The sequence below is a fragment of the Thamnophis sirtalis genome, unplaced genomic scaffold (genome assembly GCF_051295495.1).
Source record: "Thamnophis sirtalis isolate CommonGarterSnake01/CBP01778 unplaced genomic scaffold, rThaSir2_p1.2 scaffold_2, whole genome shotgun sequence".
Lineage (NCBI taxonomy): Eukaryota > Metazoa > Chordata > Lepidosauria > Squamata > Natricidae > Thamnophis > Thamnophis sirtalis.
The window spans coordinates 51,375,764-51,402,711 of NW_028261382.1; the positions used below are offsets into that span (position 1 = coordinate 51,375,764).

General features: G+C 48.3%; 2 protein-coding genes across 6 annotated transcripts; one reads left to right on the plus strand and one right to left on the minus strand.

Annotated features, from left to right (window-relative positions):
- The first annotated feature begins 727 nt into the window (after window positions 1–727).
- Window positions 728–12,271, plus strand: HVCN1 (hydrogen voltage gated channel 1). 5 transcript variants are annotated; one of them, XM_087705474.1, is made up of 6 exons: window positions 728–902; window positions 5,779–6,019; window positions 7,920–8,024; window positions 9,243–9,474; window positions 11,343–11,455; window positions 11,825–12,271. In XM_087705474.1, the coding sequence occupies exons 2-6, from the start codon at window positions 5,816–5,818 to the stop codon at window positions 11,888–11,890; spliced, it is 720 nt and encodes a 239-aa protein (XP_087561600.1). In that variant the 5' UTR covers window positions 728–902; window positions 5,779–5,815; the 3' UTR covers window positions 11,891–12,271. The 5 variants fall into 5 exon arrangements, with proteins under 5 accessions (XP_087561600.1, XP_087561601.1, XP_087561602.1 ...); XM_087705475.1 differs by lacking the exon at window positions 728–902 and adding an exon at window positions 946–1,069; XM_087705476.1 differs by lacking the exon at window positions 728–902 and adding an exon at window positions 4,645–4,795.
- Window positions 12,272–12,390: 119 nt separating this feature from the next.
- TCTN1 (tectonic family member 1) lies at window positions 12,391–26,586 on the minus strand. The gene is made up of 14 exons (XM_087705472.1): window positions 26,240–26,586; window positions 25,039–25,159; window positions 23,315–23,445; window positions 22,606–22,775; window positions 22,309–22,393; window positions 20,476–20,585; window positions 20,279–20,299; window positions 19,484–19,609; window positions 18,022–18,147; window positions 17,371–17,453; window positions 16,868–17,008; window positions 14,898–15,051; window positions 13,502–13,627; window positions 12,391–12,949 (listed from the first exon to the last, which is right to left on the minus strand). Exons 1-14 carry the CDS (start codon window positions 26,541–26,543, stop codon window positions 12,806–12,808), a joined length of 1,842 nt encoding a protein of 613 aa, XP_087561598.1. The 5' UTR covers window positions 26,544–26,586; the 3' UTR covers window positions 12,391–12,805.
- Window positions 26,587–26,948: the final 362 nt, after the last annotated feature.

Here is a 26,948-nt window from a genome sequence, read left to right on the forward strand (position 1 = left end):
GACACCACTGGCAGGTGGAAGTGTTGGGTGGGCAGAAGACTCCTCTGGTGTCCCATGGCGGCCTCCTTATCCTCCAAAACGTGATCGCCGGAGGGAACCCTCGCAGAAGTGGACGGCTCCCCATCCTGGACCAAGCCAGCAGAGACCATGCCCTTCCCACCCCTTAAATTGGGTGGGGGCAGAAGCAGCAAGGGTGGCCTTGCGAAAGGCGCCACCAGGAGGGGCTAAGGTCCCACGCATTTACTAACGCTTTACTCAAGAGACTTCTTGGCTCCCAAAAGAAAGCGGGGGAAGGAGGGGGGGGGGTTATCTGCAGTCACAGATCAAGGCATCGCAGCTCGGGGTCCTTAACCGAAGCAGCACACCCGGCTTAGAATGGGGGGTGGGTGGCTGGGTGGGGGCGTTTGAAGACAACGGGTGGGAAAAACCCCGGGAGGGTCCGGCTACCCACTCCACCTCCTCCCCAGACCCCTCCCGCTCTGGAGGGGCCAGCCTAAAGGCGCCAGGCCAAGGGTGGCGCAGCCCTGGACCCGCAGCCGGGTTGCCTGGCCGGCTAACCTCGCTTGCAAATCCGGCCAAATTCAAAAGGCGACCTTTTGGCCGAGATGTTCCCCCGCCTGGCTGCGCACTCGGCCGGGCTGAAAGCGGGCAGGCAGCGGAGCCTGGAAATCGGCGGCTTCCCCGCGCATCGCCCCCCGGTGGGAAGCCGGCGGAGCCCCTTCCCCGATCCCCCGCCGGCTGCGCGGAAGAAGCCCGGCCGCCGCGGGGAGAGGCGCCCTCCGGCCAGCCCGCCTCCTCCTCCTCCTCCATCCAGAGGCGCCAAGGGGGCGGGGAAGGTGGAAGGGGAGGCGGCGGCCCCTCCAACCCGCCCAGGCTGGCCAAGCGGCTCGTGGCCCCGCACGGTACGGCAAGGGGGGGTGCGGGAGGGAGGGAAGGAGAGAGGGAGCCCCCCACCCTCCAGGGCAGGGGGAGTCCAGGCGGGGACCCTCGCCCATTGCGTGGCCGACGCCAGCAGCCCCTTCGCCTTCCTTGCAGTGCCGGGACGACGCTGGCAGCCGGGCCTCCCCAGGTTTGTTTTTTTGGGGGGGGTCTGTTTCCCAGCCCTGGAGACGTGGAGCGACGGGTGGGGTGGGGTCTCCGCCATCACTTAGCTCGGGCGCCCGGAACCTCCTCGGCTCAGCCCAGCCGAGCCGGACGGGCCGAGAGGCGCTTCTAAGCTCGTCTGGAAGCGGCCGATGCGGGCTTGGAGGTGGGGACCAGGGGAAGGAGGGAGCAGCTGGCAGGATCGGCGTGTGGATGGAGCTTGGCCATCCCGAGAGGCTAACCAGGGTCCACCTCTGGGGTCTCCAAAGTTGGCAGCCTTCCCATTTGGGTTTCAACGCCCAGAATCCCCCAGCCAGCCCTCGGCTCTGCCTCCTTAGAGCAGTGTTTCTCAACCCTGGGGACTTTAAGTCCTGTGGACTTCAACTCCCAGAATCCCCCAGCCAGCTATGCTGGCTGGGGGATTCTGGGAGTTGAAGTCCACAGGACTTAAAGTCCCCAAAGTTGAGAAACACTGCCTTAGAGCAGTGGGCTTAGGTCAATCCAGCCCAGAGTGGGTTTTACACATGGGGGTAATCCTAGCCCAGCCCAGTCAGGAATTCTGGGAGTTGAAGTCCACCAGTTGCCCAATTTGGAGACCCCTATACTCTAATGGGACATGGTGGCTCAGTGGCTAAGCTTGTCGATCAGAAAGGTTCGGTGGTTCAAACCCCCAGCGCCGCATAACAGAGTGAGCTCCCGTTACTTGTCCCAGCTTCTGCCAACCGAGCGGTTCGAAAGCAGGTGAAAAATGCAAGTAGAAAAATAGGAACCACCTTTGGTGGGAAGGGAACAGCGTTCCGTGCATCTTTGGCGTTGAGTCATTCCAGCCACATGACCACGGAGACGTCTTCGGACAGCGCTGGCTCTTCGGCTTTGAAACGGAGATGAGCAGCGCCCCCTAGAGTCGGGAACGACTAGCATGTATGTGCAAGGGGAACATTTACCTTTATACTCTAATAATGGACCCAGTGTTACCACAGTGACTTCACTGCAGTCACCGTTGTTCTCAAGAAATGTAAATTTGTGGCTAAACATCACGAAATAAAAATAACCCTCCCCAGAGAGGAAAAAAGCCCCCCACAAAATTTGTTTTTCAAATGAGAAAAAGAGGAACTTTTTTTTCCCAGTATTAATAAAGAGTTTAAAAAGCTTGGCCTTTTAACTGTGGAAGGAAGGGCCTTTCACTTGAAAAAGAAAAAGAAATTTGAAATGCAGAAACTAGAGAAGGAAGCTGGGCTATTATTTAAAGATGTCGATATAAATGACCTCCAACAGGATGTTAGCAGAAGTATGAAACGAGAGTTGACAGGACTTTAAGGCCTGGAAAGTGTTGCCAAAAAGTGGAATCTTTTGTCATGTGTGGCTTTTGATAACGTGAGTTATGTTGAGACAAAACACACACAAAAAAGGGGAAGAATTTGGACTTTGAAGAAGGGCTGAAAGCATTAAAAACAGAGACATTCTGATTGAGGATGTGGGGAAGGGCAGACAGTTTTCTGGGCAAGCAAGAGCCCCCCCCTTCCAAATTACAGAAATATAAGGAAAATTGTTGAGGAGGAGTGGGGGTCTTCTAGATCCTAGAAAAGTTGTGAAAGTTCTTAAAAGGAGGAGCGGGCGGATTGCAAGAAAAGTAAATCAATCCCTTGAGTTGGTTCCAGGGGAAGACAGAGAATATTTAACTAAGGCAGATTTTTCTGCAAGCTTCGGTGAATTTCCTAGGCGAAAGTCCAAAATTGGGGGGGATTCTGGAAGGTGGAGGTGCCAGGTTGGGAAGGCAGCACAGCATAAGTGAGGTCGTACGATTAGCGGTTTGCTTGGGTTTGACAGAGAGTTGTGGCCTATTCAACAAATTGTGGTTAAACCCGGAGGAAGCCCCCCCACTTTTTAGCGTCGTAGGAGTAGAGCAGATCTGCCTCTCTTCCCAGGTGGATGAAAGATGGCTTATGGGAAAGCTTATGGGAAAGCTAGGATTTCTCCACTGGTTTGGTTGGCCAGAAGACTCAAGATTGTGATTGTGATTGATTATATTTGTATGCTGCCCTTTTCCCCCGAAGGGGACTCAGGGTGGCTCACAATTCAAATCAGGGAAGGGGGTACAGACAAAAAATAAAACAAAACATAACAATGCACAATTTAAAAACACACAACAACCATACCATTCGAGAGGGGGGGCAACAGCTCTTTAGCCCCAGGCCTGTCGGAACAGCCAGGTTTTAAGGGCTTTGCGGAAGGCCTGGAGGGTGGTGAGGGTTCGAATCTCCACGGGGAGCTCGTTCCAGAGGGTCGGAGCAGCCACAGAGAAGGCTCTCCTCCGGGTAGTCGCCAATCGACACTGGCCGGCGGATGGGATTCGGAGGAGGCCTAATCTGTGGGAACTAATCGGTCTAGTGGAGGTGATTGGCAGCAGGCGGTCTCTCAAGTACCCAGGTCCAATACCATGAAGGGCTTTATAAGTGACGACTAGCGCCTTGAAGCGTATCCGGAGACCAATAGGCAGCCAGTGCAGCTCGCGGAGGATAGGTGTAACGTGGGTGAACCGAGGTGCACCCACGATCGCTCGCGCGGCTCAAGAGTCTTCCTTGAAAGTGAAGTCCAGGTTTCCCAGACAGGTGTTCAGGTGAAACATTCATTATTTCATGTCTGGAAAGGTCCCTTCTTTATAGTTTGGATGGGGTTAATCTTACAGCTCTCCAAGAAAGCAAACCAACAGACCAGAAGAGGAGCTTCTTAAAGCCCAGGAGACCTTGAGGTTCTCCTCTCAGCTATGGCCCCCTCTTCTTCCATGGGGTTTAGGTCATTCATTGGAGACTCCTGGAGTGGAAAACGAAGCAACACTTGTATTCTGAGTTAAGCACCGGCTGTCAACGGAGCCATTGGTTTTAGTAACCCATGATTAATGTCTTAGGGTGGGTCTTGAACTCAACCAACTTTGGGTTTAGTCAAGAAACCTTGGAGCGGTCTATTTTAAGAGCTGGCTGCTATAAATAGGTGAAATCCTGATTTCCAAGGCTGAGCTCAGAACGGCTTTCTCTTTTACACAACCTTTACTATAAATTGTTCGACGGGATTGCGGATTGTGTAAGCGTGTAACCCTGGAGCTGATGTTCCCACACCCATCGGTTTAGCCCAACACGTTCCAAGTCCGGGGTGAGGGAAGAGCAGGGTCCGCTGTAGCCGAGCAAAGTATGCGCTGTTTGTTTGGGGAGAAACACCGTGCTTAAAAAAAATATTTAAAAATAGAACCGCTATCGTTTTGCAATAACCTTGAGCATTTCAAGAGAATTCCTTGTGGTTTCTGTGCTGTTCCCCCCCAGGCCCTGACGGAGAGGGAGGCTGTTTGTTGCTAGACAATACTCAACGATAACCCCTTCTGGGCAGCAAATAAATAAGGAGGTTGTAAATCCTGATTAGATCAGGATTAGGTCAGAGAGCTTTTGCATAGTCATGCAAACTTGTTCTTCCAATTACCTGGAAACTGTTTGCGAAGAGGACCATAAACCAGCAATGGCTGGTATTTATTTGGCCGCTATGGTGTACCGTAAACAGAGCAGACATCTGTGCCAGCTACTTCCCTCAACCGGAGCCCACTCCGGTGGCACTAAAGCCCAATCGCTGGCACTCTGGGCAAGTCCTTGCCCCTCCCGGTGGGTCTTCCTTCTGCAGGGAGCTGATGCCATCTCAGCCAAGGACAAGGAGAACTGTCCTGGCCATGGTTTGTACCCACAACAAACACGGGGGGTGGGAGAGGGAAACGATGGCTCTTCTCTTAAGGGCAGCAGTTGGCTAACCCCCCTCCTGGGTGGGCTTTCCCCTCCTCCGCCTCTCCTTTATCACCAGAAAAGATTGCGACAGAAATGTCTTATGCAAAATAACACAAACAGGAAACAGTGGGGTTTCTTTTTGTTCTCCTATAAGCCAGCAAAGGTCTCTTTAGCAACCTCTCTCCCAGGCGGGCTTTGGGGAGAGTCTCTTGCATTGCCTTCAGGTTCCTTGGCAGGGGAGAGGCAGGCTCAGTGGGCGGAGAAGGAGAGCTTGGACACGGTAAGAGAGAGGGACGATCTTGGGGGGTGCTCCGAGGATCAGGACTGGTGGTTGTGTGTGTTGTAATTCTCTTCTTCTTCAAGGTAGCCTTTCCGCCCTGTTTCCCTTGTTTTATTTCTCCTCGCAGCGTCTCGTAGGAAAGATTAGTTTCTTGACCCTCTTTTTTTTTTTAAACATAACGCCTGGGCTTTTGCCCTTCTTGGGAACAAATGGATGCTTCATTGAGTGCTCCTAGTAGGAAAAGGGATGGAAGGGTAGAGTAGTGAATTAGGGAAGTAGCAAATTTCCTGGTGGTGATGATTTGCTAAAATTGTCTGGCCGTCAAGTGACTCTGAGTTTGGGTTTGATTGAGTAGCGCCTGGGCTGTTGTTATCTACTGGGGAAGCGCCTTACATTGAGTAGGGATCTGGACTCGGTCCCCTAAATCGGGGATCTCCAAAGTTGACCATTTTTAAGACTTGTGGATTTCAACTCTCAGAATTGATCCCCCATGCTGGCTGTGGAAGTCTTAAAGTTGGCGAGTCCGGAGGCCCTTGAAAAAAATGATCACTTTAGCGCACGATTCCCTTGTTCTCTTTTTACTATGCCCGTGAATGTCTCCCGAGGAAGGTGATTTTGACCAAGCCTTGACTTAACCAAGATCTGCTCCTGCAGCTGTTCTCCGGAGGCGCTGTCCCGTTGAGCGACCACCATGTCGATGTACCTGAAACACTTCACGGTGGTGGGAGACGACACTGCCCAGTGGAACAACGACTACAAGAAATGGAAGGAGGAAGAGACCGAAGAGGAAGGAGACGGGAAGCCGCCGGAGGTCGCGGTTAAAGTCGAATCGGCGCCCAGGCGCCCAACCTTCCGGGATGTTATGAAAAGGCTGTTCGAATCCCACAAGTTCCAGGTATGGATGCGGGAAGCTTCAGGCGCCTGCCCCCCCCTGGGCTCTCTTGGGTCCCCCAAGCACAAGGCGATACAGATAATCCTGGGTACCACCTTGTCGCTTGGTTGATACATATGCTGGGTTCCTCCATTTGGTCTTAATCATGGCTTGTTGGTCCATCTTCACTTGCTCGGAATTGCACTGTCAGTCACTGACCGTAATGTCCAAATCCCAGGTATGGTTTGTGCCACATCTTTGGCCAAAAACCAAAGAAATGACTTCCTGCTATAACTAGCATTGTGAACTTAGCCAGTCCTGGTTTATTTAGCAAACCGCAGGAGTAAACCATGGCATTCCGTGGTTCTGCGCACGTTTTCTAGCGAGTTAATCATCGTGGGGGTGCTTTCTGAGCTTGGTGGATTTCTTGTAGTTGTTTCGTTACCAGACTAGGTAACATCATCAAAAGAGCCGAGGTGGCGCAGTGGTTAGAGTGCTGTACTTCAGCCACTTCAGCTGACTGCTATCTGCAGTTCGGCGGTTCAAATCTCACCGGCTCAGGGTTGACTCAGCCTTCCATCCTTCCGAGGTGGGTAAAATGAGGACCCGGATTGTTGTTGGGGGCGATATGCTGATTCTGTAAACCGCTTAGAGCGGGCTGAAAGCCCTATGAAGCGGTATATAAGTCGAACTGCTATTGCTATTGCTATCAGTGCTGGTAGGGAGTGGGGTTTGGTCTCATTTCATAGACTAGTGGTTTGCCATATCAGTTTAGGTGGGAGTGAGGTTGCTGGTTCCTTGAGTGGGCTCTCGCTTATCGTTAGCTGGTTCATTGGAGTTGGGTGACCATTCCTGGTTTTCCAATCAGGTGGCCAATGCTTTAACCTGGGCCCCTTTTAAGGTGCGTGGATTTCATGCTGGCTGAGGAATTCTGGGAGTTGAAGCCCACACATTTTAAAGTGGCCGAGGTTGAGAAACACTATTTTTCACTATCACTATTCATTTTTTTTCCAATCCTTGTTTTGGGGAAAAAGAGTTAAGAAATGCTAAAATGGGATGGTCCCAATTGTTCTCCCCTTCCCCTGCACTTAACGTGTCGGGCTGCAGTTATTTTTACTGTTATAGAGACTAACCTGATTTTGCATTTAATAATGGCAGCAAGACTGTTGGTGGCGCAAGACTGGAAGAAGGAAGATTTGCCTACTATTCAAGAATGGATATTAAAAGTAACAAACTTAGCAGAGATGGCTGAAATATCAGCATATGTCAAAGACCATTCAAATGAGAGATATAAATTGGAGTGGAGAAGATGGATTGACTATATTCAAAACAAATATGGGACTAAGAAATTCCAGATAGTTTTATGACTGAAGAAGCAAGGAATGATATAATCTGTTTAGTGCTAGCCTAGCAAAGAGGAGTTAAAGCTCAAATGAAAGATGATACTAACTTTTTTAAAGTTTATTTTAGAACATCTTTGTTAAAGATTTATACCCTGTATTGGTTCTGGGAAGTCGGGGGGGGGGGGGAAAGTTGGGGGGCGGAGGTAAATATTTGTAAAAGCCTTTTTTTTCCCCAAAAATTTTCAATTGAAAAAAAAAGATGCGTGGACTTCATGCTGGCTGAGGAATTCTGGGAGTTGAAGCCCACACATTTTAAAGTGGCCGAGGTTGAGAAACACTATTTCTCACTATCACTATTCATTTTTTTCCCAATCCTTGTTTTGGGAAAAGAGTTAAGAAATGCTAAAATGGGATGGTCCCAATTGTTCTCCCCTTCCTCTGCAGTTAACGTGTCGGGCTGCAGTTATTTTTTTGCTTCCTACGTATACGGGAATCGACCTCTACGTCTGCTGAGGGACTTCCAAGGACATTTTATCATTTTTACCTGAGTGCTTCCCCCCCCCCGCTTTCCCCCCCTTTAGATCGTGGTGGTTTGCCTGGTGATCCTGGATGCTGTGTTGGTGCTGGGAGAGCTGCTTCTGGATCTGAAGATCATTCACCCGGACAAAGAGGAGATCGCACCAAGGGTGAGAAAAAAAATGGGTGGAGAGGAGACTCTCTGGGCAGGAGGTGCCTTAGGATCATCCAGAAAGTTGTGGTGGGAACGTGACCCGTCAAAACCGCGGTCGACTAAACCGCGCCCTATTAAACCGCGTCGCTGACGTCATCAATAGGGCGACAACAGCCAGCGCGGAGAAAGAAGGGCGCTTTAAATAGCGCTTTGAAAGCAAGCCGATTCAACTTAAGGTAAGGGTTAGGTTTAGGGTTAGGGTTAGGTTTAGGGTTACGTTAAGGGTTAGGATTAGGTTTAGGGTTAGGTTAAGGGTTAGGTTTAGGATTAGGTTTAGGGGGGTTAGGTTTAGGTTTAGGGGTTAATTTTAGGTTTAGGGTTTACAGCGTGCTTCTGTCTCCGCGCTGTTGTCACCCTGTTGATGACATCAGCGACGCGGTTTAGTTGGGCGCGGTTTAGTCGAGCGCAGTTTTGTGGGTGAACCGGTGGGAACTCTGTCCGGGGCCTCTATTTTGGAAGAAGCAAAAGGAGAGCAATTTTGAACCCTTCGTGCAAAAATAAGCTTGGGTCCAGAGAGCTGAGGTGGTGCGGTGGTTGGAGTGCAGTACTGCAGGCTACTTCGGCTGGCTACTAGCTGCAGTTCGGCAATTCAAATCTCACCGGCTCAAGGTTAACTCAGCCTTCCGTCCTTCTGAAGTGGGTAAAATGAGGAGCCAGATGGTTGGGGGCAAGAGGCTGTGAGCCTGTTTTCCCAGTGCGCGCATGCGCAGAGCTGCCAAAAGGCAAGAACAGTTAAGACAAAAGGGGCGACTCGGGAGTAAGGCTTGGCCCCTCCCATAAGACGTAAAGGAGGAGCAAAGGCACGTGAGCTTTTGCAGGAAGCAACTTTGTTCATTCTGGTCTTTGGCAGAGTTTTGAGGGAGATAAAAGATGGGTGCTTATCGGCCTTATCCCGAAAGACTTTGGCAGACTTCTGTTGGACCCTTTACAAACTATTTGTGACTCATCAAGGGCTGCGAATGAACACAATTCACAGCCATTGAAATAAAAAGAGGGTTTTTGGGACTAAGAGTGTGCTTTATACTGTCTCGGGAAGTCTAGGTCAGAAAAAATAATAATAATTTTTAAAAAGGTGAAGAGCAATTGTCTTGTCCCTTGTGCTCTCTCCAAACTCCCCCGTTGTATCCTGGGCGGCTTTGTCAACCTACCTGTGGCTCCTTCCGTCTTCCCCCAGGTCCTCCACTACCTGAGCCTTTCCATCCTCTCCCTCTTCCTGGTGGAACTCAGCCTCAAGCTCTTCGCCTACCGCCTGGAGTTCTTCCACCACAAGTTCGAAGTCTTGGACGCCGTGGTGGTGGTGGTCTCCTTCATCCTGGACATCGTGGTCATCTCCCAGGAGCATCAGTTCGAAGCGCTCGGCCTGCTGATCCTGCTCCGGCTGTGGCGGGTGGCCAGGATCATCAACGGTACGTCCGGAAAGCAGGACGGTTTGAAGGGCAACGTTGGGTCTTTAAACTCTTTGTGTCTGGTTTCATCCAAGAACGATTGAAAGGCTTTGAGTGGGAGTTTTCTCCTCCTTTTGGGGTTGGCTAAACTCCTGGCTCCCTGACCAAAAGACGGAGACTTTCGGCCACTTCTTGGACAACCTGATCCCGAGTGTTTCCATCCCGTTTTTCTCTTTCTGATTTCTGCCTTCTTCTCTCCTGTCCATCATATCCTTTCTCTCAAGACTGTCTTTATAGAACACCTCCTGCTTTGCCAAAGCCCATCGGTTCAATGGGTGGGCTTTCAGACCCCCCCAAGTAACAATAACAAGAGTTGGAAGGGACCTTGGAGGTCTTCTAGTCCAACCCCAGCTCTAGCAGCAGCTAACCCTAGACCGTGTCCGAGAAATAGCTGTCCAATCTCTTCTTAAAAATCTCGTGTTGGAACACCTACAACTTCTGGTCGTGAGCTGTTTCCACTGATTAATTGGCGCAGTGGTTAGGGGTGCAGTACTGCAGGCCACTTCAGCTGACTGCTATCTGCAGTTCAGCGGTTCAAATCTCACCGGCTCAGGGTTGACTCAGCCTTCCATCCTTCCGAGGTGGGTGAAATGAGGACCCGGATTGTTGTTGGGGGCAATATGCTGACTCTGTAAACCGCTTAGAGAGGGCTGAAAGCCCTAGGAAGCGGTATATAAGTCTAACTGCTATTGCTATTGCAATCTATCTATCTATCTATCTATCTATCTATCTATCTATCATCTATCTATCTATCTAATCAACTATCTATGTATCTATCTATCTACAGTATTTATCTATCTATCTATCTATCTATCTATCTATCTATCTATCTATCTATCTATCCATCTATCTAATCTATCTATCTATCTATGTCTGCCTGCCTGCCTGCCTGCCTATCTATCTCTATCTATCTATCTATCTATCTATCTATCTATCTATCTATCTATCTATCTATCTATCTATCTATCTATCTATCTATCTATCTATCGGATTGTTGGGGGCAATATGCTAACTCTGTAAACCGCTTAGAGAGGGCTGAAAGCTCTATGAAGCGGTATATAAGTCTAACTGCTATTGCTATTGCTATCTATCTCTGTCTATCTGTGTCTATCTATCTCTCTCTATCTGTCTATCTATCTATCTATCTATCTATCTATCTAATCAACTATCTATGTATCTATGTATCTATGTATCTATCTAATCAACTATCTATGTATCTATCTATCTACAGTATTTATCTATCTATCTATCTATCTATCTATCTATCTATCTATCTATCTATCTATCTATCTATCTATCTATCTATCGGATTGTTGGGGGCGATATGCTGACTCTGTAAACCGCTTAGAGAGGGCTGAAAGCCCTATGAAGCGGTATACAAGTCTAACTGCTATTGCTATTGCAATCTATCTATCTATCTATCTATCTATCTATCTATCTATCTATCTATCTATCTATCTATCTATCTATCGGATTGTTGGGGGCAATATGCTGACTCTGTAAACCGCTTAGAGAGGGCTGAAAGCCCTATGAAGCGGTATACAAGTCTAACTGCTATTGCTATTGATTGTTTTCACCGCCAGGAAATTTCCCTATTGGTTCTAGATTGGTTCTCTCCTCGGTTAGTTTCCATCTTTTTTGAGAATTTGATAACAGCACTGGAAAGTTTTGAGTTCGCCTCCAGGTTTTGTCCACGTTTATACAACCCGAGCCCTTTTCTGTCATGGCTTCCTAAACGGGATGTTTGCTGTAAATATGTCGGGCAGGGCTAATTTTTCAAGTGGCCGATAGTTTTTGTGAGCTGCCTTGTCCTTCGATCCCATCTGCAGGAATAATCTTATCCGTGAAGACCCGGACGGAGCAGCACATCTCCAAGCTGAAGCAAGCCAATCTGCAGCTGAGTAGCAAAGTCCAGCAGCTGGAAAGCAGCTGTGCTGAGAAGGTAAGCTTTTAAGGCCTTCAAGGGGGTCCAGCAGGAACCACAGGAGTTCCGTCCTCCTGGCCACTGGATTTATTCCAATGTGATGGCACAGTTTTGGTTTTGCTCTTACAGAACCCTTTGGTTTTTTCCCCCCCATGAAACGGAAAACGTAGCTGGGAACAAAGGAAAGGAATCAATAGCGAGGACTGAGAAAATCCAGATGTTTATTCAAGTGAAGATCCAATTGGCCATAGGCTCTCTGAGCATTTAAATTCCACTTTTTCTTTTCTGTTTCCCCCCCTCCCCCCCAAAATGGAAAAGGGCTGTTGATAAAAAAATGATGCATCGAGGGACACAGGAAATCACCTGCCCTCCTTTTTCCTCCAACAGGAAATAGAAATTGAAAGGCTGAACAACCTCATGAAGCAACATGGGCTCCTCAACCAGGCCAAATAAGGCGCCTGAGCTGGACCAAACCTCTTCCTTGGATTCTGTTCTGGCCCTGAGAAAACCAGTTTTACGTTTGACAGGGTGACCTTGTAAACAGATCCTTTTGGCACATTTATCCGCTGCTTTCCTCCGGAGCTGATGCCCTTCAGATAGAGTGGACGCCGCCTTCCGCCATCCTCCCAGTCCTGCTCGGAGGCGGGTTTGGTTGGAGGGCACCCAGCTGGGGGACTCGGCTGGCCTCGATCTCTCCTCTGGAGACCCCACGTGGGTAGAACAGCTCCAGCACTCTAAAATGCGTTCTTTCTTGTACAGCTGTACAGTTCCACAAGACTTAGGGGAAATAATAATAATAATAATCATGTAATAAATTCAAATCCATACTGGGAATTGGCCTCCGGTAGTTCACAAAAGCTGCCCTCGTCGGAAGGGGTTTCTTCAGGTATGAGGGCACAATCCTTCTCCAACGTCCCTGTTGCAGAATGTTAATTCTTTTATTTTTCTGATGCCCTTTGAGCATCTGGGCTCCGGGATCCGTTAACGATGGCATCTTAAGTTCCCGGAGGGCCCCCGTTATACCTGACTCGTGTTATCGCAAGCCAAGTTCTCCAATCGGGGGGCTCCACCTCCCAGCCTTCCCGTCTGCTTGTTTCTCCTGCGCAGCAGCCCCTGGCAGAACCCATGCCTCGGCCCGTATCCGCTTATGAACTAGCCGCAGACTTTCAACCAAACTCTTGCCACGGTCCACCGGAATCCCAGCTGGGAGTCTTCCCAGAGTCGATGCTGGCAGAAGCGACGGGCGGTCTCTGCTCCCTTGGACGCAACAGCTGTTTCCCGCTTCAGCCTGGCTCTGAAGAACGACACCCACCCACCCCTTTTTAAAAGAAAAACGAGGCCGGCCTCTTCCGGGTTCTGCAGGGGGTTTTAAACAAAAGGGAAGAAAAAATCAAAGGGGAGGTGGGCCTCGATGGTGGGCCAAGCTTTGTATCCCGGCTGTGCAGGGGCAGAGATATCCACAAAGGACACGGAGCTGAATATCTCCACGATGCTTTCGCTTCCCGGCTCGACCTGCGAGAGAGAGAGACCCCATCAAACCACCACTTTCCCCCCAAAAGGCATCTAGACCAGTGTTTCTCAACTTCTGCAACTTTTAAGGTGTGTGGACTACGATGCCCAGAATTCCCCGCCCAGCCGTGCTGCCAGGAGTCAATGTTACCCGTTCAGGAGAGAATGCCAGTTTTATTGGGCAGATGTCTTCACAGAAAACAATTCATGCGCAGTTTGGATTGAGATTCAAATAAGTCTTATAAAAGTCCCGTATAATATCTATCCAAAATAAGCAGTGCTTCTTTCCATTCCCCATCGGTACACAGTTTTACCATTTCATACCAGACAGAAATCCTAAAATTTTGATCAGTCCAAAAGCTTAGAAAGTATTTTAAAAACATCGGTGGATCTATATTCTTTACTCTTCTGCCCTTCCGCAGATGTCTTAACACTCCACCCACCCATCGTCCCTTGCGATCACGGAATGAGTGTGCTAAAGTTAAAAATAAGCTCCCAGTGTTCTTCCATCCCCCCCCCCAAACAACCTCCCTTTCCCATAAGTTCACCACCCACCTGGGGTAAGGGGGCCGTTCTTACGGTCACCGTGACGCTCTTGATTTTAGCCTGGGGGTTCACCAAGGAGCCGTATTTAGTCCACTTCACTTGCACTTCAAAGGAGACGGGGATTTCACAGGTGGCCTGGAAGGGAGTCAGAAGTCACAAGGGCCCGCTTTGCATGAGGGGAGGGGAGGGGCCCTCCTCCTCCCCCCCTTCAGCTAAGCATGCAGGATGTCACCTACTACTGCATTTTGTCCCATAAACAGGGCGTGGAGCGTTTTGAGTCAGCGGTGAGAGCGCATAAATTGCTAAGATAAGAATGAAAGCAGCCCCCAAACTGCTTGGGGGACATTGGTAAATTCCCCAGCATCGATTTGTGCTGTTTCAAGTTTTTTTTTAAAACTTAGCCTACATATTACAGATTTATAGATGATCAGAGTTGGAAGGGACCTTGTCCAACTCCCCCAAGCAGGAGACCCTCAACCGTTTGACAGATGCCAGTCCAGTCACTTATTGAAAGCCTCCAGGGATGAAGCTCCCACAACCTCTAAGACAGTGTTTCTCAACCTTGGCAACTTGAAGATGTCCGGACTTCAACTCCCAGAATTCCCCAGCAGTGGTTAGGACAGTGTTTCTCAACCTTGTCAACTTGAAGATGTCCGGACTTCAACTCCCAGAATTCCCCAGCAGTGGTTAGGACAGTGTTTCTCAACCTTGTCAACTTGAAGATGTCCGGACTTCAACTCCCAGAATTCCCCAGCCAGCATTCGCTGGCTGGGGAATTCTGGGAGTTGAAGTCCAGACATCTTCAAGTTGCTAAGGTTGAGAAACACTGCTCTAAGGCAACTTCTGCTCTATGGGTTAATTGCTCTCACCGTCAGGAAATTTCTATTTATTTCCATGTTGAATCTCTCTCCTTGGTCAGTTTCCATCCATTGTTCCTTTGAAAAATAGCTTGGCTCCCTCTTCTTTGGGGCAGCCCCTGAGATAATGGAAGCCTGCTACCCTGTCTCCCCTGGTCCTTCTCTTCCCTAGACCAGCCATGCCCAGTTCCTGCAACCGTCCATCCTGTTTATCCTCCAGTCCCCTCATCATCCTAGTTGCTCTTCTCTGCACTCTTTCTAGAGTCTCCACATCTTTTTTTTATAATGTGGTGACCAAAACCGGATGCAGTATTGCAGGTGTGGTTTTACTAAGGCTTTATAGAGTGGTATTAGTCCCTCACTATACTTTGTAGAACTATATTCTAGAATTATAGAATTCGCACAATAGTTTGCAGAATTCAAAGGAAGTGGCTGTTATGTGGCCTATTTGCACCCCCCACCCCCAAATAGTCTCGGGCTAGTTTCTCTTCCAGCAGAGTTCTTGAGGTGAAGAAAACATCCATCCAGATCTTAGTCTGAATTCTTACCGGTTTGGTGGAATTGTAAGAGATCTGGACCCAGTCCGGTCCGTTCTGAGGCAAGGAATCTCCAAAAGAGGCCACGTAGTCTGGGAAATTTTGGCCCTTCAGCACCCTTAGGATCTCTGGAGCCAGAAGCGTACATTCGGCACTGCCGGGAATGCTTCAAGAAAGGAAACGGTCATCAGCAACCCTGTGGCGGATGCCTGTGGAAGAGCTAAGTGAAAGTGGGCTCGTGTTCTTTTTGAAAGTTGGGGTTACTCAGAAATCAGCAGAGGGGAGATAAAAGAGAGGGCCCTTCCCCAATGTGCTGACTTCCAGAAGAGGGCAGAGAAACCCCTCCCCTCATCCCTCCACAAAAGCCCCCCAGCAATTCCTGAGGATTTCGGGACCAGAAAGACTGACTACCATGCTGGACAGGATCGTTGTTGCGGTTCCACCACAAAACCGCGTTCGACTAAAGGGCGCTCGATGAAACCGCGTAGCTGATGTCATCACAGCGCAACAACAGCGTGGAGAAAAAAGCACGCTGTAAACGCTAAAGCTAAAATTAACCCCTAAACCTAAACCTAACCCCCTAAACCTAATCCCCCTAAACCTAACCCTAAACCTAACCCTAAACCTAACCCTAACCCTAACATTTAACCTAACCCTAAACCTAAATCTAACCCTTAACCTAATGCTAAACCTAATCCTAACCCTTAACCTAACCCTAATCCTAACCCTTAACCTCTCTACTTGAGAGACCGCCTTCTGCCAATTACTTCCCTGCGACCTATAAGATCCCATAGATTAGGCCTCCTCCGCATTCCATCGGCCAGCCAGTGTCGGCTGGCAACTACAAGGAGGAGGGCCTTCTCAGCAGTAGCCCCGACCCTTTGGAACGAGCTCCCCGTGGAGATTCGTACCCTCTCCACCGTCCAAGCCTTCCGCATAGCCTTGAAGAACTGGCTCGCCCGTCAGGCCTGGGGATAAGCATAGTTACCCCGCCCGAATGATGAATGTATGTTGTCTATTATTTTACTATATGTGGTTATCTTAATGTTTGTATTCCCCCTTCCCGGTTTTGTGTGAGCCGCCCTGAGTCCCCTCAGGGAAAAGGGCGGCCTACAAATGCTAATAAACCTAAACCTAAACCTAACCCTAAATCTAACCCTTAACCTAATGCTAAACCTAATCCTAACCCTTAACCTAACCCTAACCCTAACCCTTACCTTAAGTTGAATCAGCTTGCTTTCAAAGCGCTATTTAAAGCGCCCTTCTTTCTCCGTGCTCGCTGTTGTCGCCCTGCTGATGACGTCAGCGACGCGGTTTAATCGGGCGCGCTTTAGTCGAGCGCGGTTTTGTCGTGCCACGGTTGTTGCATGTTGTGGCCTGCCGAGGGGCAGAGTCAAGCAGTGAGGAGGCTGGGGAGGGTTAGGGGGCTGAGGAAAGCTCAAGACGAGGGCTCTGCGTCGGAGGCAGAGAGGGAACTAAACAGCAGTGAGGCGGAGGATCATCTGGAGCCTGTTCCCAGTGTGCGCATGCCCAGAGCTGCCAGAAGACACGAAACAACTCAGAAATCAGGGTAGACCTGGGAGTAAAGCCACACCTTGGAGGTGATTGGCCCCTCCCAGAAGAAACAAAAGAGGAACCATACGGGGAGGGGGCTTTTGAGGAAACAATCTGTTCATTCGGTCGTGTCAAGAGTGGAAAGTTCTGTTTGTGACTGTAAAGACATTCTGTGCCAGGTTTCGCCTTGCCCTGCCTTTGGAAACTAGTATTTGGCAGCTACTGCTTGCTAAGCGTTGCCGACTGAGTGTAAGGAATTCAGTGTCGTGTAAATAAAAGAGGTTTTGGAGGGGTCAAGACTCGGCTTCTTGCATTCTAAGGAAGGTTCTGGGTCAGAGCGTTGCAATGGACGCACCGATCCGCCTTCCCAGCATCCAGGTAAGAAGGAGAGGCAACTTGTCCGAAAAGTAGAGCAGCTTATTCCTTACCGCACTTTGCATCCGGAGACCATATCGTACCCAAACAGTACTGGGGTTCGGCTCCCTTCTGCTCGGAAACAATCCTGGACTGGGGTGCTTTTCATCATGGTCAGCTGGCTTCTTTCGTTCAGACTCTGAATGACCCCAGAGGTGAACGCAGCGAGTCAAGGAAAAACACAGGTTCTGGTGCCACAGCAACAGCTGGGTTTAAGGGGTGGGGGTTTCTTTCATCGTGGATTCCTGAATCGGCCCCAATTACAAGGATTTGCACAATGCACACATCGTAGGTTGCGGCTTGCAAACCTGAGGGCGGAACTGATTCAAAGCACCGGCTGAGCCCAGCTCCACAATGCCAGCTAGGGGTAGTCCTTGACTTGCAAAGATTCAGTTAGTGACGGTTCGAAGCGACAATGGCCCTGAAAAAGGGACTGATGATTGTTGTTCCACGCTTATGACACTTGCAGCCCCCAGAGTGAGTTTTGCTTAAATAGTGGAGGGAAAAAAAAGGATATCCAGTGGATCTGAATCCGGCTCTTATCGGTAACCCAGTCAGATAACCGGGGCTTCCGCTGAAAGGAACCGGCCGAGTATCTTGCTGTTAAAAAAAAGTAAATGTTGCAAATTACTGGCTTTTCACTTTGCTTTGAATACCAGGCCACAAATCTCTTAGAATTGTAGAGACTGCTTTATTAAGTAGCTATTATTATTATGTGGTTAATCTTTGGTGAGATTCACAGCCTTTGGGGCTGGTTGGTAGCTCAACAGCTCGAGTCCTAACCAAGGACCTAGGAACTGTTAAGATAACGTCGGATGATATAAGTCCCGCTGGGAATAGGGCGGCATATAAATAAAACGAAACCTAAATAAAACGAAACCTATAAGCTGTTCCAAGTAGGGTGGTTTTTTGTAGAATCAGAATGTTCAAGTCTGATAAATTTAGAATTCCCAATTATTGTTGTTGTTGTTGTTATTATTATTATTGTGACCTGCAGTAGAGAAACAATGACTCAAAACAAATCAGAGCTGAAATTGAAATATAAATCTTGAACGCTTCCTCCTTCCTTCTGAGAAATACCTGTCTTCCAGTTGTGAAGTCTCCAGTGCCCTGAGGGGGGAAATTCAATATTTGTTTTAAAAAAACATTGTCATAATTTAGGAGTTACCTGTATGAAACGGATGGCAAACATCTGCTGCAGAAAAAGGACCCTGGTATGAACTGTCCCCAGGACCAGCGAGACGGTTGCCCCCACGATTTCACCTGCCTCGGTGAAGGTCACGAGGTAACTGGCCTGAAAGGCAAGAGGGGTTTCCTTTGTTTGACTCAGGTGCTGCCCAACTCCAGATTTACTCTAGGTGGCTCACAACATCTGGCTTTTATATTCCTGTTGTGGCCTGCTAGCAGATCTGGCAGCAGATTCGGAGAGTGAGGAGGGTTGGGGAGGAACGTGGGCCAGTCCTGGAGTCTGGGGAAGGCTCTGAGGAGGGCTCTGTGTCGGAGGCAGAGAGGGGGACAGGGTCGTCCGACAGTTATCAGCTGCCTTCGGAGTCAGACATCAGTGGGGCAGAAGAACAGCTGGAGCCTGTTCCCAGTGTGAGTTGTCGGACGAAGGGAAGAGCTAAAGAACAGGGGTCGACTTGGGAGTAAGGCCACAAGTGGACGGTGAATGGCCCCTCCCAGAGGGAATAAAAGAGGAGCGAAAGGGGAGTGGAGTTTGCAGGAGACCATCAGTTCGCTTCATTGGTTCGTGACTCTCCAAGGCGCCTTGCCAGGTTTTGCAAGATCTCCACCTGGCAGCTCTCCAAGCCAGAGAAGGTCTGTGACTGTAAATCCTCCCAGGAAAGACTTTGCTGGGTGTGAATGAGAGCAATTCACAGTAGCTTAATAAAAAGGGTTTTTTGTCAGGACAAGGAGTCTGCTTCGGGGTTTGAGCCGAGGTGGCGCAGTGGTTAAATGCAGCACCGCAGGCTACTTCAGCTGACTGCAGTTCAGCAGTTCGGCGGTTCAAATCTCACCGGCTCAGGGTTGACTCAGCCTTCCATCCTTCCGAGGTGGGTAAAATGAGGACCCAGACTGTGGGGGCAATATGCTGACTCTGTAAACCGCTTAGAGAGGGCTGAAAGCCCCATGAAGCGGTATATAAGTCTAACTGCTATTGCTATTGGGGAAGCCCAGGTCAGAAAAGTCCCAGAAGACAGGTGCCATAATATAGCCAAAGAAAAATGCCCTTTCTTCCTCTCGTGTTTCAGTGTTTTTAGTTAGGCAAATACAACAAAGTCGAGGCCTCCTTAAACCCAGGTAGCCTTTCTGTCAGGCTCAGCCAACCTGGGATAATTCATAAACGGTCCATGGTTAACATAAACCATGGCCAGCTGGTTACGCAGCCCCACAAGATCGTAAACTTTTAACATTATGTGATTTATGAAGGTTAATTTTACGTGCTCTATACGGCCCAAGAAAATTCCTTTCCATTCAAGGCAGAGCCGGCAAGGCCAAAGGCTGGGCATGCTTGACATAAATCTTGGTAGGGTTTTAATTGAGGTAGTGAAGACCGTGTGAAACATTCCACGTTTTCTCTGGGATTTAAGTGCAAAAGTTTTTTGTCCCTACACGAAAAAGTTGCCTACCTCAAGGACGACACTGCTGCACGACTGATTATTTAACGCAGGGAGCAACACAGCGTCTGCGCTAGCCAGGCGAGAGCGCAGTCCCTCTGGCACCTGAATTGCGATGGACTGGATGGTGACGTTAACCTGAAATGATTCATAAGCAACCACCACTCGATACAAGTTTGCTTTTCACACAGACAGGATTCAGACATTACGGCTGGTGTTTTAGCCCTAGGGTGTGGTTTGTTTAAACCACGATTAAACCACATACTCATAAGCCCCAGGAAAGAGCAGGGAAAGTTATCTGGGATAAACAAATATTCCCCCTTATCCTCTATGTAGTTGACAGTTGTTTAAGGAAAAATTGACATGCTCCTTTAAAAAACCCTCTCTCGGGAAAAGCTTTCTGTTCTGGAATCCGTGAAATATTTTAAGGTAAAATTTTACTCATCATGCAGGGTAAGAAAAATCTGAATAAGATCATACCTAGAGGCGAATTCGTTTCCATTTCCCCCCCCAAAGGAAGCAAAGAGAGCAGAGAAGGGCCTGCTGCCTCTTTCTCCTTGGCCCTGTCCAGGTGCCTCCTTTGGGCTGCCCCCCGCCTGCTTCCAAGGAGAGCAAGTTTGCTTTGCAACGGTTTTAAAACCCACCCACCAAAATAGAGATGTCACTCGGAAAGATCCACCTAGCGCGATAACCGCCCCCGTTATTTCTTAATTATAGTGGGAGAGTTGCCATTAAGTATCATTAAGTACAAATCTGCCTACAGAGGCATTATAAATGGCTCAAAGTGGGAATTAAAATTAAACTTACTGTTTGGCTCGAATTGGGCACCTAAGGGGAATTAAAGAAGAAGAAGAAGTCACGTTTTAGGTGAAGTGTTGCCACGTATAGGACAAATGACAAACTGGCTGGCCTTGTCCTAACCTGCCAGAAAACTCTTTTGAACCAGCTGTTCTGAGTTCACATCCCACCCTGTGCACTCTGAAGGCTGCCAAATAAGCACTCACCACCAAAATGCTAAAATTGGTGTAGAACAGCATGCTGAGTTCGGGAAGCGCGGTGCATCCATCCATCTTCATCGCCGTGTTACATTTTTCAGCCTGGGTCATTAAGAAGCCTGGGGAAAGCAGCAAAGGACAGGATTCAGAGGGAAACCTTCCATGTTGGGGAAGATTAGATCCGTTTTAGGGATTAAATGAAAAGCCCCAGAATGCATGGCTTAAGAGTGGGCTCCATTGCGGCCAGCTGTCTTTTCTAGAACTCTCTCTTCATTTCTGTAATCCACACGCATATATGCGCCCCCTTATTTACTTAGAAATATCTAAACACGTGTGTGGAATACATCAAAGGAAGTCCAGATTAATTCAGAACAGAAACTTGTGATAAAAGAAGCCTCCTCCAAACTTCCCTGCAGCCCCATTCTAGCTGAGGATGATAGTTGTGGTAAGAAGGACATTGTAACTAGCAATAGCAGTTAGACTTATATACCGCTTCATAGGGCTTTCAGCCCTCTCTAAGCGGTTTTACAGAGTCAGCATATCACCCCCAACAATCCGATAGATAGATAGATAGATAGATAGATAGATAGATAGATAGATAGATAGATAGAGATAGATAGATAGATAGATAGATAGATAGATAGATAGGCAGGCAGGCAGACAGACAGACAGACATAGATAGATAGATAGATAGATAGATAGATAGATAGATAGATGATAAGATAGATAGATAGCAATAGCAGTTAGACTTATGTACCGCTTCATAGGGCTTTCAGCCCTCTCTAAGCGGTTTACAGAGTCAGCATATCACCCCCAACAATCCGATAGATAGATAGATAGATAGATAGATAGATAGATAGATAGATAGATAGATAGATAGATAGATAGATAGATAGGCAGGCAGGCAGGCAGGCAGACAGACATAGATAGATAGATAGATAGATAGATAGATAGATAGATAGATAGATAGATAGATAGATAGATAGATAGATAGATAGATAGATAGATAGATAGATAGCAATAGCAGTTAGACTTATATACCGCTTCATAGGGCTTTCAGCCCTCTCTAAGCGGTTTTACAGTCAGCATATCACCCCCAACAATCCGATAGATAGATAGATAGACAGGCCGACAGACAGACATAGATAGATAGATAGATAGATGATAGATAGATAGATAGATAGATAGATAGATAGATAGATAGATAGATAGATAGATAGATAGATAGATAGCAATAGCAGTTAGACTTATATACCGCTTCATGGGGCTTTCAGCCCTCTCTAAGCGGTTTACAGAGTCAGCATATCGCCCCCAACAACAATCCGGGTCCTCATTTTACCCACCTCGGAAGGATGGAAGGCTGAGTCAACCCTGAGCCGGTGAGATTTGAACAGCCGAGCTGCAGAACTGAAGTCAGCTGAAGTGGCCTGCAGTGCTGCATTTAACCACTGCGCCACCTCGGCTCTTTTAACTGGATGGCAACTTTAGCTAGAGATACAGTGCAGGCATAGCTTATGTACCTCCAGCTCAGAGATTTTAAGCCCCAACCTCATGTTTGTATTTCATCCACATCCACTAAATTTGGGCCTTCCTTTCGAAGTTCCTACGGCAACTCTTAAGACACACAAATCCTTCACACACACACACACAAAATTGTGAAGCCAGACAAAACCCCTTCGGCAGAGCCGTCTTGTTGGGATTCTTTCAGGAGGGTAAGATGGGGCCTGTGGGAGATCCCGTAGTCGAGAAAAACAGAGCACAACGGGACATTTTATTCCGAGCGCCTGTCCCCAGACAACAACCCAGGAGTAGCTCCAGAAGGAAGAGGCTATTCTGACTGACCTGCAGGATTCTCATGCGCACAGTGGGAAAAAAGTGGAGCCGGCAACCTCAGAAAGCCGTCGGTGGTTTGAATGAGATCCTTAAACTGTCAAAGGACAAAAGAAACTTCGTTTTCCACCAGGAAGAAGATCCACAGTCCCCGTTCATCCCTGGGAAGCTTTTTGCTAGGCCCTCTCTACAGCCCCGAGAATCACCCTTAGGGAAAATGCTTAGAAGTTAGACAAGCATGTGAAGCTTTCCTGGACCAAAATCTAAAGGGGCTTCAAGAAACGGGATGTGCAAAGAGGAGCCCTTTACTTTGTATCTGCTGGTGTCGTTCGCACCAGCCTCACGCGGGGTCCCTGGCTCCGCTCCCGGCACCAGATCCTGCCCAGTAGCAAAGCTGCCCCTGTCGAATTCTTGAAGGAGCCTGTCGAAATTCTGCAGAGTGGGTATTTCTGGAGCTTGGAAGGAGAGGCCAGCTTTATCTGCAAAAAGAAGAAAAAGAAAAAGAAAGTTAATTTTGAGAAGTGTAGTCCATCCCATTGCATCGGGGCATTTCGGAGCGAGATCCCTGCATGTCCTGAGCATTGTGATCGTATGGGGGGGGGGGGAAACATCTTGCTTCTTGTTTTTCAACATCTTAATTGCTACCCCTGGCTACCTTTCTCGCTTCAGAAATGAAAGGAAATACACTGGAACAATAAAGCTTCACCTTTTGGCTTGGCTCTTCAGGATGGGGGATTCGTACTGATGTTGCAAGTCAGGGAAAGAAAAAGCCATTTTATTTGAATTTAAATATTTCATATGCTCTCCAAACTTGGCTGGCTGAGGAATTCTGGGAGGTGAAGTCCACCAGTTGCAAAGTTGTCAGATTTGGAGAGGCTGATCTAGATGGCCACTCACCGTCAACAAGTGATGTGTTTTTTCAACCACTGTTGAACTCCCCTCAAGTACTATCTATCCCATCAGCTTTACTTATCCTCAGAGTGACATGTTCAACGAGGCTTCGGTTTGTTCCACTTACAGTTGGAGGTCTGAAGGCAGAACACAGAGGGGTTGACTTTTTCGACTAGCTGAAATATCCTTTCTGGAGGCTGAGCTGATTGATCTATGGAATAGAGGGCTTCCGGTTGTCTGCAGAAATGCCCGTCACCTCTAGAGAAAATAAAAGCTTGTCAGCATTTTAATCTTTTTTTTTTTACATACAGGAATGCTGTTTTTCCTCCATGGAGGGAAAAAAGTCCATTCGGGGGGAAAAATGGCTGTCGAAACAAGGCACGTAAATGGATTTTAAAAACCCTCTGAAATCAAACCACCATGTAGCGCAAATGGATTTGAAAAAATATTTTAGGCAATGTAAAAACAAGGGGTCAATTGTTAAGCCATTACCTTCCAGAAGCCAATGCATTCAACCAACCTGTGCCTCTCGACTGAGACTTCATTTCAGAGGTAAAAATTCATCTAGTAGTCAGCTTTAACTCTCACACGTCTAACAGTTCTCAAAATACTGAGTGTAGGTGGCAATTGGCACGGGGATTAAACCCTAGAGTGGCACAATTCCTGTTCCAAAGAGCTGTGGGTTTTTTTCCTGCAAGGAGACATGCTGAGGTGTCGTGAGGGGAAAAAAAAGAGGGGTTGGATAAATGAAGCCGGTGGTTTTGAACAGAGCTGTGAAGAAGAGATGGCTCTGGAAAAAAGGCTACAAAATCTGTGTCGGGAGGCTGCAACAGGAAACTTGCTGGCATATTGATATTTAAATAGGACATCGCTAATCCACCAGGGTTTAATTTGGTTGTCAAATTCACAATGCAGAAGGACACCAGAGGAGAAAGAAGCCGTGGAAAGGAGAGTGGGTAGCTGCCAAAAAGGAAATGGCATACAGAAGAAGTAACAACAAAGCAGGATGCAGATTGCAATGGGTTATTAATAGTGCACCCAGTGTTCAGAAATGCACCCCTAAAAATATCTCGGTAGTCATAGAGCAGTGTTTCTCAACCTTGGCGACTTTAAGCCCTGTGGACTTCAACTCCCAGAATCCCCCAGCCAGCTATGCTGGCTGGGGGATTCTGGGAGTTGAAGTCCATAGGGCTTAAAGTCGCCAAGGTTGAGAAACACTGCCATAGAGGTATTTGTTCCAATATGGAGAAGTAGACAAAATACTTTTGTTTTTGAATCCAGAGACATTAAAGCGGGCACCAAAATGCAAGCAAGTGGCGATTCGGTTACGTAAAGTGCGAATGCAGAATTTAGCAAATGTGAAACATTTTATCTCGTGCTTTGCATTTTTGACTCTATTTAATTTACGTAGGGTTCAAATGATCGAATTCCGCTATGCACCGAGCCGCCAAGAAAACCTCTCTGCAAGCAAGCCTCACAGGCTAATTAATTTTAATTAATTAATTAATAAGAAAAGCTTTCTCCCCAACACACTGGTTTTTCACTTCACAGGCACTGCGAACTCGGAAAAGCTTTTAATGAAACCCCTCTGCCCTCTGTATTCTGCACCGGGACAATTTTATGAGGAGACTGTGCCACTTCAGAAGCTGCTTATTTGAACCAGATCCTATTTTCATTCTATTAATATACATTTTTTTTTTTTGCTTTAATCTCGAGGGACAGAGCCCCAGGGACTGCATCCTCCATTTGCTATTCTGATGTGGCAAGTTCAAACAGAGTGCATTCGAGATCTCTGCGGAGATCACGTCTAAATGCACACATCTGCGTCGGTCTAGAACCAGGCGCCCTTACGTGACAACGGGAACCGAACAGGCGGTAAAGACGCTGAAATCCGCAGCCGTGCAAACAGGATCGCAGCAACAGTTTACGTCACACTGATTCTCCAGCAGGTCACAGACGCAGAGCTCCGTCACTGAAAAAAATAGATTTGACAAGAATAGCGGTGAATAGTCAAGTAATAATAATGATAATAACCTTGAATGCAATTTCAAAACATCTGGAGCACCTCTTGAACATTAGAGCCGAGGTGGCGCAGTGGTTAAATGCAGCACTGCAGGCCACTTCAGCTGACTGCAGTTCTGCAGTTCGGCTGTTCAAATCTCACCAGGCTCAGGGTTGACTCAGCCTTCCATCCTTCCGAGGTGGGTAAAATGAGGAGCCGGATTGTTGTTGGGGGCAATATGCTGACTCTGTAAACCGCTTAGAGAGGGCTGAAAGCCCTATGAAGCGGTATATAAGTCTAACTGCTATGGCTATTATCCGCATTGACAAACCTCGTCGATCAATTGCAAAAGGCAAATAAATCGATTTGGTGGAATAGCTGAACAACCTGCCACGATGTCTTAGGCACCATCAAAAAAACATCTGCGTAGGGGGATAAAAATGCCGAATTCAGGCTGAACATCTGGCTGACTGTGCAATGAACCATGGTTTATTAAATATGCATGCCGTCCTCCGCACTGCCAGAAACAGTAAAAATCATTTTGCATGAACTGTTTCAATTCAGAGCAATTGAACCGGAAAAAAAATCAGCTTTTTTTTCTTTTAGCCATGGATACACCTGGGATTTACCAAGGAGGAAAACCATGGAAATAGATGCTCCGGTAATGCTCCAGACTTACGACTAACTTTTATTTTTATTTTTAAGAAAAAATTATACTGTTGTACTTCCATTTGGTTTATTTTTTATCCCTTTGCTATTGTTATCTTTACGCCTTTTTAAAAAAATATCATTTTCCCTTTTATTGTTATAAGCCGCCTAGGGTGGCCCCATGGCGAGAGAGGCGGCAAATAAATTTTAACAAATAAATAGAATAAATAAGATTTTTTTCCCCCCAGACTCCTTAGGCTTGCTTCCTATAGCCTAGGATGATGGGAACTGTAGTCCCAGCCAGAGCCCTTTTCTCCTCCCGCCAGCTTCGAGCCGAGACCGCCGGCATGACTGCTCCTGTCCATGGAGGCTCCATCAGCCCCCCACACACAGGAGACCCACCCTTGGTCACGGGCGCCGGCCACGGGCCGACATGAGACGGCGTTTGGGGAGACGCGCGACGCGGGCTGGATGCCTCGACGGGGCCCGCCGTCGACATCGCCTGGCTGAGGGGCGAAAGAGGAGCGGGCTCTGTGGTTGTTGTTGTTGTCGACCACGCCGCGGTGGCTCCGCCCGGACTGGTGGCCGGCTTCGAAGAAGGAGCTTCGCTCGTCGGGCCGGCCGTGGACGGGCAAACCCCGGGTAGCAGCAAGAGAAAGAGGACGGCCCGCCTCAGGAGAAACGGCGGCCCGGCTGGACGCCTCATCCCGCCTGCTAGGCCGCAGCGGCCTAGGCCTCAGTTGGACGCCCGCGGCTGGTCACCATGGAGACGCGCAAGGTACGCTGGGAGCCTTCGGCGCTCTAGGAGGCGATGGGCGGATCAAACTTCGCTCGAAGCATGTCGGGTAGCGCGTTGCCAGGGAACGGCTTAACGTTGTAGTCCCGCCCTCCAGTAGCAATTTTTTTTTCCTTGTTAGGAATTCTGGGACTTGTAGTCTTAGCAGGTTTTGCGCCACTTCCCACAGTAGTTCTGTTGTTATGTTGTCCCAGTGATAATGCCAGCTTTACTGGGGCATCAATTGTGCCAACTGGGCTTTGTGTTATTTAGTCTGGGGCAGTGTTTCTCAACCTTGGCAACTTGAAGATGTCCGGACTTCAACTCCCAGAATTC

Excerpts from the sequence above, each read along its gene's own strand:
- HVCN1 (XM_087705474.1), top strand. The coding sequence starts at position 5,816 with ATGTCGATGTACCTGAAACACTTCACGGTGGTGGGAGACGACACTGCC. Across the intron at positions 6,020-7,919 it reads TCGAATCCCACAAGTTCCAG|ATCGTGGTGGTTTGCCTGGT; the intron begins GTATGGATGCGG and ends CCCCCCCTTTAG. Across the intron at positions 11,456-11,824 it reads AAAGCAGCTGTGCTGAGAAG|GAAATAGAAATTGAAAGGCT; the intron begins GTAAGCTTTTAA and ends TTCCTCCAACAG.
- TCTN1 (XM_087705472.1), bottom strand. The coding sequence starts at position 26,543 with ATGAGGCGTCCAGCCGGGCCGCCGTTTCTCCTGAGGCGGGCCGTCCTC. Across the intron at positions 22,394-22,605 it reads ACGACACCAGCAGATACAAA|TTTAAGGATCTCATTCAAAC; the intron begins GTAAAGGGCTCC and ends GTCCTTTGACAG. Across the intron at positions 20,300-20,475 it reads CCAATTTTAGCATTTTGGTG|GTGCCCAATTCGAGCCAAAC; the intron begins GTGAGTGCTTAT and ends AATTCCCCTTAG.